Source organism: Exserohilum turcica (genome assembly GCF_000359705.1).
Source record: "Exserohilum turcica Et28A unplaced genomic scaffold SETTUscaffold_4, whole genome shotgun sequence".
In the NCBI taxonomy this organism is placed as follows: domain Eukaryota; kingdom Fungi; phylum Ascomycota; class Dothideomycetes; order Pleosporales; family Pleosporaceae; genus Exserohilum; species Exserohilum turcicum.
The window spans coordinates 2,473,607-2,489,993 of NW_007360247.1; the positions used below are offsets into that span (position 1 = coordinate 2,473,607).

At 49.5% G+C, this 16,387-nt stretch overlaps 4 protein-coding genes across 4 annotated transcripts; 1 reads left to right on the forward strand and 3 right to left on the reverse strand.

The window, feature by feature from the left end:
* Positions 1-4,768: 4,768 nt before the first annotated feature.
* Positions 4,769-6,221, reverse strand: SETTUDRAFT_180361 (uncharacterized protein; the record flags this gene model as incomplete). The annotated part of the gene is made up of 1 exon (XM_008030495.1): positions 4,769-6,221. Exon 1 carries the CDS (start codon positions 5,900-5,902, stop codon positions 4,769-4,771), a length of 1,134 nt encoding a protein of 377 aa, XP_008028686.1. The 5' UTR covers positions 5,903-6,221.
* Positions 6,222-6,627: 406 nt separating this feature from the next.
* SETTUDRAFT_42983 (uncharacterized protein) lies at positions 6,628-9,406 on the reverse strand (the record flags this gene model as incomplete). Its single annotated transcript, XM_008029987.1, has 3 exons — positions 6,628-9,176; positions 9,226-9,338; positions 9,389-9,406. The coding sequence occupies 3 exons, from the start codon at positions 9,404-9,406 to the stop codon at positions 6,644-6,646; spliced, it is 2,664 nt and encodes an 887-aa protein (XP_008028178.1). The 3' UTR covers positions 6,628-6,643.
* Positions 9,407-9,847: 441 nt separating this feature from the next.
* SETTUDRAFT_93639 (uncharacterized protein) lies at positions 9,848-11,253 on the forward strand (the record flags this gene model as incomplete). The annotated part of the gene is made up of 6 exons (XM_008030496.1): positions 9,848-9,883; positions 9,943-9,956; positions 10,006-10,048; positions 10,102-10,264; positions 10,316-10,626; positions 10,675-11,253. 6 exons carry the CDS (start codon positions 9,848-9,850, stop codon positions 11,251-11,253), a joined length of 1,146 nt encoding a protein of 381 aa, XP_008028687.1.
* A 363-nt stretch (positions 11,254-11,616) lies between these two features.
* On the reverse strand, positions 11,617-12,418 carry SETTUDRAFT_155646 (uncharacterized protein; the record flags this gene model as incomplete). Its single annotated transcript, XM_008030497.1, has 2 exons — positions 11,617-12,191; positions 12,406-12,418. The coding sequence occupies 2 exons, from the start codon at positions 12,416-12,418 to the stop codon at positions 11,617-11,619; spliced, it is 588 nt and encodes a 195-aa protein (XP_008028688.1).
* Positions 12,419-16,387: the final 3,969 nt, after the last annotated feature.

Genomic DNA, 16,387 nt, shown 5'->3' on the forward strand with positions numbered 1-16,387 from the left:
TTCGCCTGCGTAAGCGTAAAAGCTACTCGCCAGGACCAGATTTAATCAGCCAGGATATAGTCCAAAAAGTCTATCAGGCACAGCCAGAATTACTCTTTAAGATATATTCAGCTCTATTCAACTTTGGCTACCAGCCAAAGTGCTGGAGAAAAGCTAAAGGAGTTATTCTAAAGAAACCTGGAAAGCCAGACTACTCTATCCCAAAGGCATATAGAGTTATCTCACTCTTAAGCTGCCTAGGGAAAGTACTAGAAAGACTATTTGCAAGACGATTAGGAGCACTAGCAGAAACAACAGACTTACTCCACCCTACCCAGTTAGGCGGGAGATTAAAGAAATCAGCAATTGACGCCGCTCTCCTATTCTATAATAATATACAGCAGCAGAAAAAGAAGTATAGGACTACTACAACTATATTTCTAGACATAAAAGAAGCCTTTGATCACGTGGCTAAAAATAAGCTACTAGAAAATATGAAGGATCAAGGACTTCCCTGCTGCCTGCTATCCTGGACTAAATCCTTGCTAGAAAACAGACTACTAGAGCTATCCTTTGATGGCCAAGAAGAAGATCTACAGGAGGTAAACACTAGTACGCCCTAAGGCAGCCCCGCTTCTCTAATCCTATTTTTAATCTACACAAAACCACTATTTTAGTTAATTATAACAAATGGAAATATCTACTCCTCTTCTTATATAGACGACCTATAGATATTAGCATCTACAACATCTATTAAGAAAAACGTTAAATTACTAGAAAAAGAGACCTAAAAACTCTTTAACCTAGCAGAGGAGCTAGCAATTAAATTTAATAGCTTAAAGACTAAACTAGTAAATTAGACTAGATTAAAAAAGGATCAAGATTCTCTCACACTACCCACCTAGGAGACCTTTTAACTAAAACAGCAAATTAGATGGCTAGGCATCTACTTTAATAAAGCCCTTAAGTTTAAGGATTACTACTTTATTAGAAATTAACAGGCGAACTAAGCCTTTACTTAGCTAAGCAGACTAGCAAATAGCAATAAAGGCCTATTACCTAGAGCCTTTAGACAATTATACCTTACCTGCATCACTAGCGTAGCAGACTATAGTTGTTAGATCTTCTAGAAACAACAACAACTAGCTCTTAAACAAAGGCAAATACTACAAAATAGAGCGTGTAGGAAGATTCTAGGCACATTTAAGACCTCCCCAACTATACCTAGTGAGGTAGAGGCCTGCCTTTACCCACCTAGAGTAAGGTTAAACAACGCTCTTCAATAATACGCCTTTAGAGCTCAAAAACTAGCCCTAGACTACCCAATTAATATTGCTATAACTAGCAATAAAGGGGAACAACTAGATCAGATCACTAGATCTATCTCCACAGTCCTTGCTAGAAACACCGAGGAGATACAACATTACGCCTTTACACCTTGGAACTCAAATATCCCATACAAGGTCTATATATCTAAAGAGCCTAAAGACATAGAAGCAAAGAACCACAAGGAACAACTAGTAGATAACAGCCTCCTATCTATCTATTCTAATGCCTTAGCTATAAAGCAAAGCAAAGGTGTAGGAGTAGAGGTTGCATTCTATCTAGGAACAACACAAATAGCCTAAGAATAATATACTATAGGAAATAACTAACTAGTTTATAACAGTAAACTAGAAGGTATTACTCTAAGGCTAGAAAAAGCAATAGAGCTAGTAGAGAACTGTTTAGATATAAAAGTCTATACAGATAATTAAGCTACTCTACTTAGGTTAAAGACTACTTCTAATAATCTAGGCCAAGAATGGCAAATTAGATGTATAAAGGCAACAAAGAAACTAGAGGAGATAGGTATACGCCCTAGCCTTTACTGGGTACCAGGCCACCAAGATATCCCTAGGAACGAAAAAGCAGACGCCTTAGCTAAAGAAGCTACTAAGCTAGACCCTCCTTCTACTAGCAAAACTAGCCTAGCTATTACTAGCTCGCGAATTAAGTAGCTAGGAGAGAGAGAATAGCTAAGCTAACTTAAATAGTACAGGAAAAAAGCTACTAGCAAAAATCCACAAACGTACGCAGCAAAATACAAGTAGAAGATAAGAAAGCAAATCGCTATTCCTAGTAATACTAGAAGAGAGATTTCTAGCGCTTTCTACTAACTTAAACTAGGGCACTGTTACCTAAGGGACTACCTATATAAGAGAGGGAAAGTGGATTCTAATAGTTGCCCCTGCAACTATAGGTCTATACAAGACCTACCTTATATTCTATTTAGATGTAATCTATATAGAGAGGAAAGGAAAGGACTAAGAGAAGCCTGTGAAGGCGATCTATTACTACCTATCCTCTTTCAAACAAAAGAGGGTATAGAAGCAACTATTACCTTTATTCAAGAAACAAAGGCTAGAACACAAGCCTAGTACAAAGGAAACACAGAAAACGAGGAGTAAAACCTGTAACAGGTAGCCATACACCTCCCCCACCCTATTCTACCCCCTACCTACCAACTAATAGGCTACGAGCCTCACCTTTATCTAGTTAAAACCCCTCCTAAATATTATAGCTAGAAATAACCTACTTAGATACTTGTAGGCCTAAAAACCCTACACGTCTTATATAGCCCTTTGGGCTAAAAGAGGACGTTAAACTAGAATAACGTGGTTCATAAGCGAGTCGGCCACCCAAGCGAGTCGGCCACTTTGTACCGTCGCGTCAACTTCAACACGTTATCACAGTCTTTTATCATAGTTAATAAACTATTGCAATATACTATATTAATTGTTAGAATCGCTACTATCACTTGCACTATCTATCTTAACTGCGCAGGTACGAGCGTTATGTCCAGTCTGCTTGCAACGCCCGCACCGCCGCTCTCCTCGCACCCTCTTCGACGCACTCTCACCATCACCACGACTGCTACCCGCCTGTTTAGCTAATACTTCTTGTACTTCGCCTACAGTAAGAGTCTCTTCTGTCCGTACGTATCGCCGCTTGCGGTTCTTACGCTTATTTGCTGTGTCTAGAGCCTCTCGAAGAGCAGCTACTTCCTCCCTTATAAGCGTCATCTCATGTGCTATTTGCTGAGCCCCTTTACTTAGCTGCACAACCTTCTTGTTAAGAGAATTTGCAGAAGACCTAGGGCGGTTTCTTACTCTCTATTGAATAAGAGTACTTTGAGCCTCAACCTCGCGCGCGTTGCGTGGTGTCTGCGCCTCCTAGGTGGCTGCCTGTCGCGGTGATTGTACTAGCGTCTGCACCACCACATCAAGCTTAGATAGCACAGCCTGTAGGTCGTGTGGGACTAGTCCAGCGCCTCTAAAGCTAGCTTAGATATTCTCCTTCGTGATAGACTGCTCAAAAGCAGCCTTAAAGGCTGGTAGGAAGGTTTCCTTGCTAATATAGTGGGTGCGGTTGCGTGCCAAGCCTGAAACAGCGTCGCCATACTTGCGCTTCAACGGCGAGAAGCAGGCGACGTCAAGGGGCTGCAACAGGTGAGACGAGTGTGGAGGCATGCAGAGAAGAATAATATTCTTCTCCTTGCAAAGATCTTGAAATTCGATGGAGCAGTGGCTCTCATGGCCGTCAATAATAAGCAGTCGATACCCACCCACAGTAGGGCTCTTTGTATGGGTATTAAAGTGCTCTAACTAGGCAAGACTAAGCTAATTATTCGTCTAGCCATTGGGACTAACTTTAAGAACCTAGTTGGCAGGCAAATTCTTAAACTAGACGTTGATAAGCACCTTGCCTACAAAGACAACAAAGGGTGGTATTTGGCGACCTAACGCGCCCACGCCTTAGATCACAGTAACCCACTCACGGTTGCCTAGCTGTACCTGTTTCTTTTTCCTATATCCTTCTAAGCCTGTAATAACTAACTGTAATAAAATCTTGCCTATTATAAAGCTAGTTTTGTTAAAGTTGTAGATATCATCGTCCACAATACCCCACTTCTGCTTTGTCGCCTAGACTAAGTCAAACCAGCGCTAGATAGCCACTGGATCCTCGCAGGCGGCTCGCTGGTGATCATAGGGACGGCTCCAGCGCGTACGGAGCTCAGGAGTCCGCTTAACAAAGTTGTTAACCTAGTTCTTGCCAACAGGGTTGCCACCACGCTCCTCTAATAGTTTATTAGCCATTGCTTGAACCTTAGCCTTTATAGGGGCAAATCCTCGCGTAGACTCTTTAAGAATACGCCTAACAATAGCCTCCTCTTCTAGCTTATTTAGGCGCTTTAAATTCGGTTCGCAGTCGCGTCGAAAGCGCTTTCTAGCGCGTTAGTCTTGGAGAGTAGTTCGAGGCACGTTATAGATAGAAGCAGCACGTCTTTGGCTTTAAACACGTTGCGATTAGACGTTAAAAAGAGCAAGTTAAAGATTAGATTTAGAATAGATTAACAAATAATTGTGTGGTTGAGACATAACGCGTTATAGTGTTAACGTCGACGCGCCGGTACAAAGTGGCCGACTCGCTTGGGTGGCCGACTCGCTTATGAACCACGTTAATAATAATAATAATAATAATAATACGCGCATACTGCGAAAATCACCCCACCTTACTGCCAAAATGACCATTGAATAGAACAAAAACTCCGTGGACAAATCCTCACTCCGAAATGAAGAATGACACGCCCAGTTGTTTGATTTTACGAAGATTTTCTTTTTTTTATTCTCCAAAACAATAAAGGAAGACCGCATATCAATATGTACAACATAGACGCCATTCACATCATGCACTCCACCACTTCAACAAGCACGGGCCTTGGCCCTCATACACCGACAAGCAAGTTTCAAGACGTAAAGTCCCATCTCGTTCTACGCGACCGAAACACGCGCTTCGACCCCTTGTACTTTAGCTTTTGGAGTCGGCGCATCCGCCGCGATACAGGCCGGCCTCCAGCTTCACGGACGATACTATCATCGTCATCGTCGTCGTCGCCCTCTTCGTCCCCGTCTGCCGGATGCTCCGCACGCGGTTCAGCGTTGGGCGTGGTCTGCGGCGCGGCGTCGATATCGTCGAAGATGGGGTGAGGCCCATTTGTAAATAGGTCTTCGCACAGCAAGCCTATGATTTCGGCCCAGCTGTCCATTCGCAGGGGCCGCGCATTCAGCCGCGCGTGACGCCGCAGTTTGAGCGCGTCGCCGTATAGACTCAGTACCTTTTTGGCCGCCACGTCGTTCTCCGTCAGGATGCTGCGTAGCTGCATCTGCAAGTGGCGGTGGTGCTTTGGCCCCGTCACGTCTAGAGGCGTACTCGCCGACAGCTTTTGCAGCTCGTGCAGCACCAGCGAGCAGAAGCAGCGCTCGGGGAAGTCCTGGTGGTAGCTCGACTCTTGGATCTTGCGCACTAGAAACGGATGCAGGATCTTGAGGAGCGTGCTGCTGTCCGGCATAGTCCACGGCACTGGGTGTCTGCCACAGTGCGCGGGCGAGAGATCCAGTGGTGAGTCTGTGGGGCTAAGGAGTGCTGTGAGATCGGGCAGGTCCTCGAGCTTGGGTGACTGGCTGCCAGATTTCTGTGTGCGTGAAGCTGCATTGGGAGTCGATGCCATACGCACGTGGAGAGTCAGTTGGCTGTTTCGAGGTAGAACGACCGGCGGCTTCGAAGATGAAGCAGCCGGCTTGGGAGCAAAGTCCCGGACAGCGGTGTCGAATGGTAGCCATGTTGATAGAGGCGAGGAGTCCCGGATTGCCTCACTCAGGTCACTCTCAGACAAAGCCTTTGGGCTCCTGGGTATCGCTCTGCCTGGATCGACGGGGAGCGAATTCACGAGCGTTTCGAGAGAAAAGCGAGTGGCATTCCTCCTTGTGGGAGGCTGCAGTGCTTGAGGCTGTGGTGCTTGAGGCTGCGGTGCATCTTCAGGCTTATCAATAGTAGGAGAGCCCACGAGCGTATCAGTAGACGGGCGTAGTTGAACATCCATAGTGAATCTGTGTTGTAAGTATCGAGTGTTGTAACGACGATGGAAAGATGCTGCAAAAAGCGGAGGTTAATATGTTTTGACACCAGTGCAAGAGTAATGGTGGCCTCATATATAAAGGTTGGGACGCTTTCACAGGGTCGCTGCTCAACCACAAAGCAGCTCCAATGGGCAGCCGCCAGTGTGGAGGTGCTCGAGGTAGGCACCCAGTCTCCAGTTCAGGCAACTGCAGGGCAACACTAATGGCTACCGCCTGTTGAAGATGCTGGTGAGGGGAGATGCACACGTCAGCTGATAAATGGGTAGGGAGGACCCAAAGGTGGGTATGGTTTGGTCGTGATAGCGTTACATGTGACCTGAACAATATTTCTATCGAGTTTGGGATACCCCTATGCATCTATCAGCCTACCCATTCATGTACTTATTGGGTCGTAGGAACTTATTGAATCCATTATATATCTACCAAGAATACAGCAGCCGATTTCTGCTCGCATGTGAGACATACCGTCACCGTGATGATGGAGGGTGTTTGTTGCTAGTATTACTGTAGCGATAGCGGGAGGTGATCAGGGTGGAGGAGCAAAGTTGCACACTGGAAGGCTGCATAGTGTGGTTGATGCAGATGACAAGTTTGTAGCGTATTGCAGGCATACGCGGACTAAGTAGGCACCCCCCAATGCCGAGGAAAGGTGCAAAGATGGATATTTAGAAGCTGCTCGTAAATAGTCGTATCGTACAATGGTATCATTCTTCAAAGCCCAGCCACTCGCCGTCATCACTATCGCCATCCACCATCTCTTCGTCTACAACACCGTTTTCTACCTCTTTGACCCCAAAGTCTAGTAGTGCTGTCTTTTCTTTCTTTTCTATCGGCTGAGAGAGCAGGTACTCGATCCGATAGATGTTGTCATCTGCCAGCCTGGCGAGCTCGGCTTGTATCCTCCTGACTGCCTTCTCAACGCTCCTCAGCTCAGCTTCCATTCCACTCTTGTGCTCTTTCATCCATCGGCCGTGCTTGCTGAGCAGTGACTCTATCCATACCAAGTTGAACTCCAGATGGGGAGACTCGTCGGCTTGGTGGGCGACGAAACGTAGTAGTCGACCAAGATAAACTGAGGGAAGATCTTTGACTACAAGTGGAATGGTAGCGACGGGCGTTGCTTCGTAGACCCGTCGAATGAGGTTGCGCTCATTCAATCGGAAGGCCATGACCAGCGCTTTGAGGTAGTCTTTCTGCGCTAGCGTGTCGAGAGTGGTCGCTGGGGTGACGCTGATATCTAGATCAAAGGGATCAAACTGAAAAGTGTTGTCAAGTGAGTAGATGAGCAGGCCTTCAGTCGAAGCAGCACAGAATGCGCGGCCAGTGGGCGAGAATGCGACATCCGGCACACGCACTTCTGGCCGTGTTCGCCTTGCACCAGTGCCCTTTTGTGCGCCAGGTAGGGTGTTATCCCGACGGTCCTCAAGATCCGACGCTTCGCCCTGGTCGTCGATGAGGCCTTCTGGTCCGGCCTCGGTGAGAAGCTTGCTGTTCAAAAACTCTTGTGTGCCGTCCAGAGACAGATTGACCGAGACGGTAAACTTCTTGAGCAGCGCACCCGACTGGACATCGTACAAGCAAATGTACTTGCTGTTACCACCGGCCAAGACACACGTCCCATCTGCGCTGTACTTGACCGAGGTAAATGCCTTTGTGCCCGCGACATTGGCTGCCGTTCGTCGGTCGGACATTTTGCGACCACCAGACACATCACGTCGCGCGTCGACGCCGCTTTCTTGTACAGCATCGGATACATTCCAGAACGTCAGCTGGCCATCAAGAGTGGTGACTGCGATTTGCTTCGAGTCTGGGCGGAAGGCTACGCAGAGGATGTCGGCCATGAGCTGTAGGGGCTCACTTGTCTGGGTGCGAGCGAAGATGTTCCACAGGCGAACAGTCCTGTCCCAGCTTCCACTCACCAGCGTGCCTGCATCTGGCGAAAAGGATAGTGACGATACAGGGCCTTCATGACCGGATAACCGATCCAGGAGCTGACCCGTCTGAACAGACCAGATGTGGATGTCGAATGAATCAATGGAGCCGGCGCAGACAACCGCACCGCTCGGATCGACGGCTAGCGAGGAAAAAGACAGTCGCGATGGCGCTGTAAATGTCCGGAAATTGCGGTATCGATGCAGATCCCACGCCCGGACCGAGCCGTCGAGGCTGGCTGTGAACAAGACATTGCCTTTTTTCGCAAACTCGCAGGCCGTCACTCCGCCCATGTGCTCAGTGAATGTGACGACGCAGAAGCCAGAGTTGACATCCCACACCTTGATCTTTCCATCGTCGGCGGCCGTGATGATTCGTTGGCCGTCGGGCGAGTACGCAATCGTGTTCATCGAGTCAAAGTGACCCTGCTGCTTGAGAATGTACGATTCCGACTGCCACTCCCACACGAGCAGCTGGCCAAGCTTTGAGGCGCCAAAAGCAAGCCATTCGCCCGTCTTGTTAATGGCCACGTAGTCGATGTCGTTTTGCGATATGCTCAGGCTGGAGATTTGGGCAAAGTCGGGTAGTTCGTGGATGAAGAAGAGGCCGTGGGAGAAGCCGGTGACGAGCAGCTTGGACTCGGCGTGGAAGCTGGCGCAGGTAACGTGGGCGTTGTTCTGGTGGAAAAAGTGTCGCTCGGCAATGCCCCACTGGAGATTTTCGTCGTCGTCCTCGTCGGCGTCTGCCGGCGCATCGTACCGCAGCATGTACTTCCACACAAAGAGGGCGCCGTCTTTGCTGACCGTGTAGATGGTTTCCTGGTCCTTGGAGAACCATGCGCCCACCACGTCTTGCCGGTGACCGCTCAGTGTGGTTTGCGCGTGGCCCTCTTCCTGGTCGAGACTCCATATCCGCGCCGTCATGTCCTTTGATGCGCTTAGGAAGAAGCGCGAGTCGCTCGACCATTCGATGCTCTGGACCGAATTGTAGTGTCCGGTATAGATTCGGTGTCGCACAAAGGGCGCAAATTCCAAGTCACCCTCGGCGACGTCGGGCGTCGAAGGCGTGTGCCATACTTCAATCTGTCGCCCCAGGCCTACTGCAAAGTGTCGGCCAGACGGCGAAAAGGCGAGCGACGTGACTTCGCCACGAAGGGAAAAGTGGTAGAGGACAATGCGGCGGGGGACGTTGGTGAGGACTGCGCGACCGTCTTGGTCGACGGACAGCAAAAGGTTGCCGCGCGGGTTCAGTGCGAGGCGGGCGATGTTCTTGCGATGCGCAAAGGGGAGGGTGTGTGATTTGGAGCTGCGAAGGCGTCAATGAGCTGGATACACCGCCGCCTGGCTGCGCCTACTTTACAAGGTCAAAGACGGTCACGCGGTTGCCCACGGGCGAGAGCAGACAAGTGCCGTCTGGGGTGAAGAGAAGGTTGCCTCTGCTGTATACCGTGCCCAGCAGGTTGGAGAACTGGTGTGTGTTAGCGCGTGCGGCGTGGATGCAAACTGGGCGGCGCGCACCTGGAAGTCCGTCTTCATCTTGCAGCAATGCACAGCGCAGAGAGACGGCGGCGTTGGGTTGCGGGGGTCTTCATGATGGCATCGTGAACTTTTTCCAAGCTCGGACCGCCAGCAGACGCGCTAGTCGAGCAGGTGCATGATTAGGCGGTTTCCCCGTTCAGGGTCCGTGCCTGCCGCCCCGAGCGACTCGCAGCTCGCAGAAAGGGGAGCCAAATTGTCCGCCAGCACGACGCCTTCTCTCCCCACCCCCCCCCGACGACTCTCACGCTCCTGTGCTGCCTCTGCCTCTGCCTCTGCCTCGCTGCTGTGACTCTGCACCTACGTAGGTTCTCGCGGCTTACTCCCGTACGCATCCTCCGCCTGCCCCATACAGGACTGCAGCACGCTTGCATTGGACCGCCGCCGCTCACACCGCGCAAACACCCCCATACACACCGCCGCTCTACGCCCGACTGCACCATGGCAGAGTCCGCGTCCCCAATTGGCATTGCCAATGTACGTATCGCCCCTGCGCCCACGCCCGCCCGCGAGCAGCCTGCTAACACGCCGCACAGCTCCCCAACCAGAGGTATGCTCGCCCAAGCGGACACGCAGCGTCGAAGCCTAACGTAGGACAGGCACAAGATTGTCGCCAAGCGCGGTGCTGCCTTCACCATCATGGTACCGTGCCCCCTATAGCCCATCCCCCTCACGGCGCCCGCTGACTGGCCTAGGTGGCTGGCGAGTCTGGCCTCGGAAAGACGACCTTCATCAACACGCTCTTCTCGACGACAATCAAGAACTATGCCGACCACAAGCGACGACACCACAAGCAGATGGACAAGACGGTCGAGATTGAAATCACCAAGGCCGAGCTCGAGGAGAAGTTCTTCAAGGGTATGCACTGTGTGACACGATATGCCTTTGGGCCCTGACTGACGTGACCAGTCCGCCTTACCGTCATCGACACGCCTGGATTCGGAGACTACGTCAACAACCGCGACTCGTGGCAGCCCATCATCGAGTTCCTCGACGACCAGCACGAGTCGTACATGCTGCAGGAGCAACAACCGCGCCGTACTGACAAGATCGACCTCCGTGTCCACGCCTGCCTCTACTTCATCCGCCCGACGGGCCACACGCTGAAGCCGCTCGACATTGAGGTTATGAAGAAGCTCTGCACACGCGTCAACCTGATTCCCGTCGTGGCCAAGGCCGACACACTGAGCCCCACGGACCTTGCGAGGTTCAAGCAGAGGGTATGTCGGGCATGAACGGCCGTGCACACTGATACTGACTGTTTGCAGGTGCGCCAGGTGATTGATGCTCAAGGCATCAAGATCTACACGCCTCCGCTCGAGGACGACGACGCTGCCGCCATGCAGCACGCCCGCAGCCTCATCGACGCCATGCCCTTCTCTGTCATTGGCTCGGAGAAGGATGTGCAGACCAACGACGGCCGCACCGTCAAGGGCCGACAGTACTCGTGGGGCGTTGCCGAGGTCGAGAACGAGGAGCACTGCGACTTCAAGAAGCTGCGCGCCATCCTCATCCGAACCCACATGCTCGACCTGATCCACACGACCGAGGAGAACCACTACGAAGCGTACCGTGCTGGCCAGATGGAGACGCGGAAGTTTGGCGAGGCGCGCCCGCGGAAGCTGGACAACCCCAAGTTCAAGGAGGAGGAGGAGGCGCTCCGCAAGCGCTTCACCGAGCAGGTCAAGGTGGAGGAGCAGCGCTTCAGGCAATGGGAGCAAAAGCTCATTGCCGAGCGCGACCGCCTCAACAAGGACCTCGAGGCCAGCCACGCCGAAATCAAGCGTCTCGAGGGCGAGGTGGATGCTCTCCAGGGCAGCATCAACCGCTCGCACGGCCGCCGCTAAGCGTGGCGGAAGCGTCATGGTGTTTGGGCGCGAGTGGATACGACAGGGCACTTGTTGCCAGCCTTCTTCCCCTTCGAGATTCCCCTTCTGTTTGCGTTTATTGGTTGTCATATGTGTGTAATGTCGCGTTGCGATGGGGGGTTTTTGCTGTAGGCACTATGGCATTGGACGTGGGCTCAAGCGGCATGTCATAGCTTATAGGTTTACAATCTTGGTAGTAATTTCTAGCCCACGGTAGTATGTTGTTGTTGTTGTTGGTTGTGTAACATGTTTGTGGTGTCCATGTTGTGGTGGTAGTGGTGGTAGTGATGGTATGGTAGTGATATGGGCGCGTTTTGTTTGCTGAGAAAGCATGCAAGCAATTCAGACCTTGAGTCCTCCAAAGACCCTGTCCAACTCCTCGCCCTCTTTCGCCTTTCGCTCCGCCTGAGGATCCAAATCCATCAAATTCTCTTGTTGTTGCTTCCCTTTTCCCCCTTCCTTGCCCTGCTCATCCACACCCTCGGGCCTCAGAATATGCACCCCGCTATCCAACCACCCGGGCGCAACCCTCCTCTTCTCCGCCAAATCCTCCTGCCGTCTGCGCTCTTCCCACTCGCTCAACGTCCGCCGCGCATCCTCTTCCAGCCGCCGCAAGTGCTCCTGTAGCGCCGTACATGAACTCAGTATCTGATCTGGATGTGCGCGTGTCCCCGACCCAGACACCACATACGGCACCTGTTGTTGTTGCTGTTGCTGCTGTTGATCTTGCTGCTGCTGCTGCTGCACCGGAGGCGTCGATGTGTCGTTTGACGAGACCCCCGTGACCGGCGGTGTCAGGATGCTCGGCGGCAGCGTCGACGGAAGTGGCTTGTAGCTGTACGGCAGCGGGACGGCCGTGGGGAGCGACAGGAACGGCGACACGGTCAGCGGGACTTGTGCGAGTAGCGGATGGGGATCTGAGAATATATGGGTTAGTCGGCTTAGTCTGCCTCTAGTCTGTGTGCTGGCCCAGGCGCATCACTGTGACTGTATCGCTCCCGCAGTCTGTATTGCGTACGAGGCTGAATGGCGCCAAAGAATAAACATGAATATTTGTGCGCATAGCGCTGCGCTGCGTGCGGAGCCGTGTCGAGAGAGGGGAGCGTCAAGTATACACGCAGTGAAACTCACGTTCGTCATGCATATTGCGTGTGCTTTAGACCGTGGTACCGAAGATGGAATGGTATTATTCGTCGAGAAGCGAGGGTCGCTTTCCGTCGTCGGTAGATTAAAAAAAAAAGGGGGTAGCAGTATGGTCTTGTGCGTGTTGTCGTTGATGTACAGGTGTGGAGCAAGGAAAGCGGGAGCGGAGGCGCGGACGTTGGTGGTGGTGGTGGTGGTGGTGGGGAAGAACGCCAATGATGCAAGGTACCGATGGGTGGGTTGGCCAGTCGCTGGCTGCATGTTCCCCATTCCGGACCCAACCCAAGCCAACACACCCAACCACACCCAACCACACACCAACACCTGCCGATGCCCTTTTTGCGGGGTGCATATACGATGTTGCACGTCTGGTCGTTCATGGCATGTTTGGCACCGGGAAGAGGGTATAACAGAAGCTTCTTATTTGAGGGGTCGATTGATTGATTGTCATCTAAGCTTTTTGCGGTGGCGAGCTACTACGTACTATTACTGTGTGTGTGGTCCACATGTTCCCAGTGACGACGCATGAATTCATGCTTCTACAGTGTCCTACTGTGCCGTCTAACGCACATGCTCTGAATTTTGTCTGAACGTCACTAGGGCTGGACGGGGAAATAGGCGCGTTTCAGACAGACCAAACAACCGGATTTGCAAAGTCGATCATCTTCTGTAACACGGCACATATAGCCCTGCCTGCTTGTCCAGAGCAAAAGCATCGAATGGCACTCAGCAGCCAGTCTGGTGCCACTGTCACGTCAGCGAGCAGTAAGCCGACTCAGCACGGTACAGTATACGCGGATTGCAGCCGCGTAAAGACTGTGATGGTGACGGACCGCGAAGAGTGGTTCTGTCGGCGTTTCCGCTCGCTGCACATGGATATGGACATAGATAGCACCTGGGTTGCAAATAGCCAAGCCTGGCGGCCGTTCCAGGCGGCATCACCAAACGTTCCTCAAATTTCCATATATCCCGAGGGAGTGGGGTCGGCACATACCTGTCGCAGATCGGTTCGTGCAGCTGTCGATCCGCTGAAACGAGCATGTAGGGTTGTTTCCTGCACTCGCCCCTTGGTGTATCCTGGGACGGCGCCGCTTGCCCAAATCAGCTCAACGAGAATCGACTTGCAAGCAGGCCAGACCATGAACCAGTGGTGGGCGCCGAGCGGCGGCAGGCCTCTCTATATACCCCCATGGTGCAATAGCAGCCTTGCCGAATGGGGACACGGCGTCAGTGGGCAAATGAGGGCGTTTGCTCCAGTTTTGGCAAGACACTGCCCAAGTGGCAGAGATGAGATGATGGTTTGTCCGTCCGTCAATATATTCGAGCTGCACAGCAGTTACGTGGGCGCAATGCAATGCACGCGTGCAGCGCCTTGAGCACGTGCACAGGGCAGCACGGCGCATGCAGGCGCGCAGAGCCGACGGTTAGATGAAAAAACGTGCCGTATTAATTGCAGGGCGAAGGAAGGGCCGAGCGGGCTTGGGAGTGACGACAGAAGAAGCGAGGCGACTGACAATATACAATAGATTGGCAGTGGGCGGCGTGGTGGAGCGGGCCAGGCTACCACGCAGCGAGCCTGGCTATGAGTAGTCGCGATCGTATGTACTCTGTGCATGTACTCGTATGTACTCTGTGCATGTACTCGTATGTACAGAGGCAGTAAATATCCGCCGCTGGGCGTGGGGAGCAGGCGCATCGTGGACAGCCCGTGGGTTGGGGCAGCATGGCGGAACCTGCGGGACGACGGGCGGTGCAGCGAGGGGTGTGGCGTCTTGGACGGGGATGAAGGCGTGTGCATTCGGCTTCGAGAAGGATGAGAAGGATGAGAAGGGCGTGAAGGGTGTGAAGGAGGGGCCGTGGTTTGCAGGCCAGACACACGCCAAGCCAGGACATGCGGCGCTAAGCGACTGGCGGGGCTGCCCCAAACGGGCGTCGCCAGCGTCGCCCACGGCAAATAAGTCTCCCTCGCGGCTTTACATCAATCTACATCAATCAAACCCCCCCATGTCGTCCTGATTGCCACATATTAACTCCTAGCCCGGCATCCTCGCCCTGGGTCACGTTGTGCCCGCGCCGCCCAATCGCCGTGCTCCTGACGCTAATCACTCGCGCCGGCATGCTCCACCACGCCCAATTCCGCTGGTCGGTTCCTGGCTGAAGGGCCCCTTCGGCCGCCTCCAGACGCAGCACCTCCAGGTAGTGTGTCTTGGCCCATTGGCAGCCACATCCAACCCGGCAATGGTTAAACAACCCACCACCAATAGCTATCTCACCCACCTCGAAGCCGGGGCCCCCTGCATAGCGCGCTTAGCTGCATCATTAGTAGTATTATATATTACTTACGCTTATATAGCTATATAGTGGTAATCTTAAGTGCCTAAAAATAGCTAGTATATAAGTAATAAGTAAGTAGTATCATATAGTTAAAATAGAAATTATAGAAGTAAAAAAGTAATGCTTAAAACCTAGCTATATTACCTAAGTTTTAGTATTTTATATAGCCTAAAAACTAGCCTGAAACAAGCTCTTAGCTACTTACTAAAAAAGCTATAGCTAGCGTAGTAGAATAATTACTTTAGCTAACTATGATAAGGCTTTTAATTATTATTACACCTTTTACTACTTAAGTTTAGTAGTAAATTTAAGTAAAGAAGTAAGTAGTATAAAGAATAAGAATACTATATAATAGCTAAGTAGTTAATGTAGCTAAAATAAGCACTTAAAGGCCTATTTTAAAGCCTTATTATAAAGCCTCTATAAGTAGAGCTATACGTAAGTAGTAGTTAGAAAATTAGGTAGGTAGCTAAGTAAGTAGGGTAAGTAGCTAAGTAGTATAGTAGTAGTAGTAGTAGTAAAAGCTAGTAACTTAGCTAGTAGCCTAGCTAGTAGCCTAATAAAGCTATATAAGGCTACTAGGATAGCTATAGAGCAGCTATTCTAGCTAAAACTTAGTATTATAGCTAAGCCTAGAAGTAGTAATTAAGTGCTAAAGGCTATAGTAGAAGTAGTATAGTAATTTACTTTATTAGCTAAGTTACTATTTAGGCTAGTATAGTAGCTAGTAAGGTTACTTAATTACTAGTATTTACGCGCTTAAAAAAGCTTAGTTTATACTACTAGCTTAAGCCTTTTTTCTAAGTTTTTTTAAGCTATTTTCACTATAAAATTACTTTTAGCTTAAAGAGTATTTAAGTAACTTTAATCTCTAAAGCTTACAATTAATTAGTCTACTAATATAGATTAAAATCTAATACCTGGAGTACTTTAGCGTTAAGTTTTAGCTTAGTAAGAAGATACTAATATAGCATCTTAATCGCTAGTATATACCACTTAGTATAAGCTAAGAGCTTATAACTAACTTTATAATAAAAAATTTTTAACTTTACTTTTACTTTTATAACCTATTTTACTATTTTCATACATATATAGTAGGTTAGTTAACAGCTAGTAATATGAAAAATAGTATCTTAAGTATTATGATAAATTTTAATATTACTTTATATAGTTATTATTAAGATTATTAGTAATACTATAAAAGAAATAAAAGCTATAAAGACGTTAAAAGAAAGTTAAAATCTTAATACTAGAGCCTTTTATCTATTAATTAATAACGTAATAAGTACTTTTAGCTTTACTGGTAATAGTAAGGCCAAAATAGGTATTGTAATTAATATAATAACTTACCCACTTATAATAGTAACTATTTAGCTAGTACTACTTCAAGTAAGTATTGATAACCTTTAATTACTACTCATAAGCTACTAGATTAAGATTGTAATTGGCTTTTAATAGTAAGTTAAAAAGGTAGAAATAGAGGTTAAAGAACTTAGTAGTTCTTTTACTTTTAACTTACTTATTGCTGACCTAATTATAACTAAATTTAGTAGATAGCTTAAGCTAAAAGTAGCTTAGAAAATTCTTATTAAGGTGCTACTAGTAAAGTATAATTATAAGTTAATCAAAGATATCT